At 35.8% G+C, this 2,652-nt stretch overlaps 1 protein-coding gene across 1 annotated transcript in view; it reads left to right on the plus strand.

Moving 5' to 3' along the window:
- Positions 1–2,645, plus strand: part of LOC106110187 — a gene marked incomplete at its 5' end in the record, with an annotated part of 5,973 nt that extends 3,328 nt beyond the window's left edge. The window contains 2 exons of the mRNA XM_013291924.1: positions 327–517; positions 1,104–2,645. Of these exons, the coding sequence (XP_013147378.1) occupies positions 327–517; positions 1,104–1,320 (408 nt within the window). The remainder of the gene's footprint in view (positions 1–326; positions 518–1,103) is intronic.
- Positions 2,646–2,652: the final 7 nt, after the last annotated feature.

Raw genomic sequence — 2,652 nt, forward strand, 5'->3', positions numbered from 1 at the left:
TCTTAAATTGGCATAAAAGAAACGGAGTGACGATGGATTTACGTTAAGGTTTTCATATTTAATTGTTAGATGGTGATTAATTTTCTCATTACGTTCTGGTATTAGTTTTTTGACTGTTGCGTTATAATCTTTGGAAATATAATATAAATCACTTTAATTATTAACGCTACTAAAACACATTATACTAAAAAAAAAACTAGTTATCTAGTTATGTTTTTATAGTAATAAAGTACAAAAAAACGTCCAATTTTGCGTCATTACCTTATGGGTAAGTAATGAATAAGATGTCTTAAGAGTAAGTTGTAATTTGACCTCTACAGTGACCTTTACCTAAACCCTGCATCCATCAGGTGCTGTCCATCAGCATTTTGCTGGTGGCGGCCGCGGCGGCCTTCGTGATCGACAACACGGGCGAGCCCATCTCCGGCCTCATCTTCTTCTACATCTTCCTCACCACCGCCATGGTCTTCGGCGTCGTCTCCTCCTACTTTGTTGACCTTTATCCTACATCATACAGGTAAACAACAATCTTCTATATCAATTCTTTTTCATTATAATATACAGGGTGTTTCTTAACGGACTTTTGTGGAGATAGATGACCTCAATAGGTACCGTTTAAGCGCAGTGTTGCCCGACTTTTATATAGTATTGAAGTTAAAAAAAAATCGTAAAAATAAGATTCGACTAAAATTTGCCCATACGTCCAAAATAATGTGTTTATAGCGGTCATTTTTATCTTGAGCAAACCTAATAATTTGGCTTTCGTACTGACATCCCTTTGATTTCTGATCCGCTATTGAAAATTTTCTTAAAATTTAGAAACATTTGTTTCGTTTTCTAAAGAGATTTAATGAAAAATTCACAAACAAGTCACTTTTGGGTAATTTACACTAATTTTGAGTTTATAGGAATCTTATAGTATTTCGCCTGTAATTCCATCCGCGTTTAATTAAATTAAAAGCAAAATAGTCTGTGTTCTTTCAGACTATCCTCACCTCTTTCAGACATCTATGACAAATATCATCGATTCTGTTTAGGCTAAAAACTCTTACAAACATACTTGTAAACTTTCGCATTTATAATATTACTAATATCCCTGTCAGAGGTATGGTGGCGTGCTTGGGCATGATGGTGGCGCGGCTGAGCGCCTTCGCCGGCACCAACCTCGTCAGCAGCAACATGACTGAGCACTGCTCCCTCGCCATCTACAGCATCGCCGGCCTCGTCATCAGTAAGTCATCATCGTCATCACCAGCTCACTATAGCCCCCACCTCGCCCTCATCTCGCCCTCATCTCGCACCCATCTCGCCCCCACCTAGCCCCAGCCTACCGTAAGTTAGGGTATCTAGGCCTTAGTTAACCACGCTGGCTGTTTGGATGGCTGGCTGGATGTTTTCCTTCACCGTAAGAACGTCGGGTTAATTATGTACATGTTACTCAACACATTATATGTTAATCATTAAATAAATCCATTACAACTTCCTGTTTTTACAAGCTGTATAAATGGAATCCTTTTTTACTTGTATGGGAATTTAAAAACTATAAAAACAACTGTTTATGTGATTTCATGTTATTGTGTGAGTGGTTTTAAGGTTGAAACATTGAATAATATTTTTTTAACACAAAACCTTAATGACTAATAAATTAAGTACAAACGTGGGAAAACATAGTGTTATCTTCTCGTTATGTCTCTTATATACAAATTAGACATACTAACTTCCGACCGCGACTTCGCGGGGAATTTAAAAATATTAAACAGCCTACGTGGTCGTCCAGACTATGTTTTACATCTGCCGAATTTAAGTAATCCATTTAATATTAGTGTAGAGTTGGTAAGATAAAATAAACAGTCTTCTTAAAACTATATTTCTCACCCTTATCCCCAGTTTTACAAGATATAATTTTTTACTTAATTTATTCGTTTTAGAAAACGTACGGCTCTCTTTTCGCGTCTTTTTCGTCTATTTCTTCCTACATTCACTTCAGTCTCTCACACGTCAGTCAAATCACTCACTCATCTTCGTTCGGAAACACACACAACACATCCCACATTAGTATAGTATAAAGTATGATTATTATAAAAGATATTTCAATATATCGAAATACAATTTTTGATACATGTTTTATAAAAATGGAAACGCAAAATATATTATTTCGGTAAGCATTTCATTGCTACGAGTACTTGACAATGATACTGATAAATTGTGTATTTCTCTTTAACCTTGTGTGTCGCCGCGGAGAGAGGCAGCTTCCCCTAGGTCTAGTCTAGATCATCGTGTGGTGACGCGCGTGTCTAACAATGTACTCTCCCAAGCCACAATCAAACAAAAGGCACAAAAAAAAATCTCTATCTCACGATCTTATCTAAACATTTTTATTTTACAACGTTGTATTTCAACTTTTTGGTTACCGACGCAATTATTATTTTTTTCTATGATCTCGAAATGTTTCAAGTTTTAAAATCCAGACACGGTCAATATTTGTAATAAAAATAAGATTTGTAAAAAAAATAGGGCTCATTCACACGAGGATGAGAGTTCTTTTTGACGAATTTCTTTTCACGATTCGGTTTTTGTATCGGTGGCAATGCTTTTTAAATAAATGTTGTAAATAAAAAAAGTATTTAACGACACGTCGACATTTGAAGCTGA

This window comes from Papilio polytes, unplaced genomic scaffold (assembly GCF_000836215.1).
Source record: "Papilio polytes unplaced genomic scaffold, Ppol_1.0 DF820820.1, whole genome shotgun sequence".
In the NCBI taxonomy this organism is placed as follows: Eukaryota; Metazoa; Arthropoda; class Insecta; order Lepidoptera; family Papilionidae; genus Papilio; species Papilio polytes.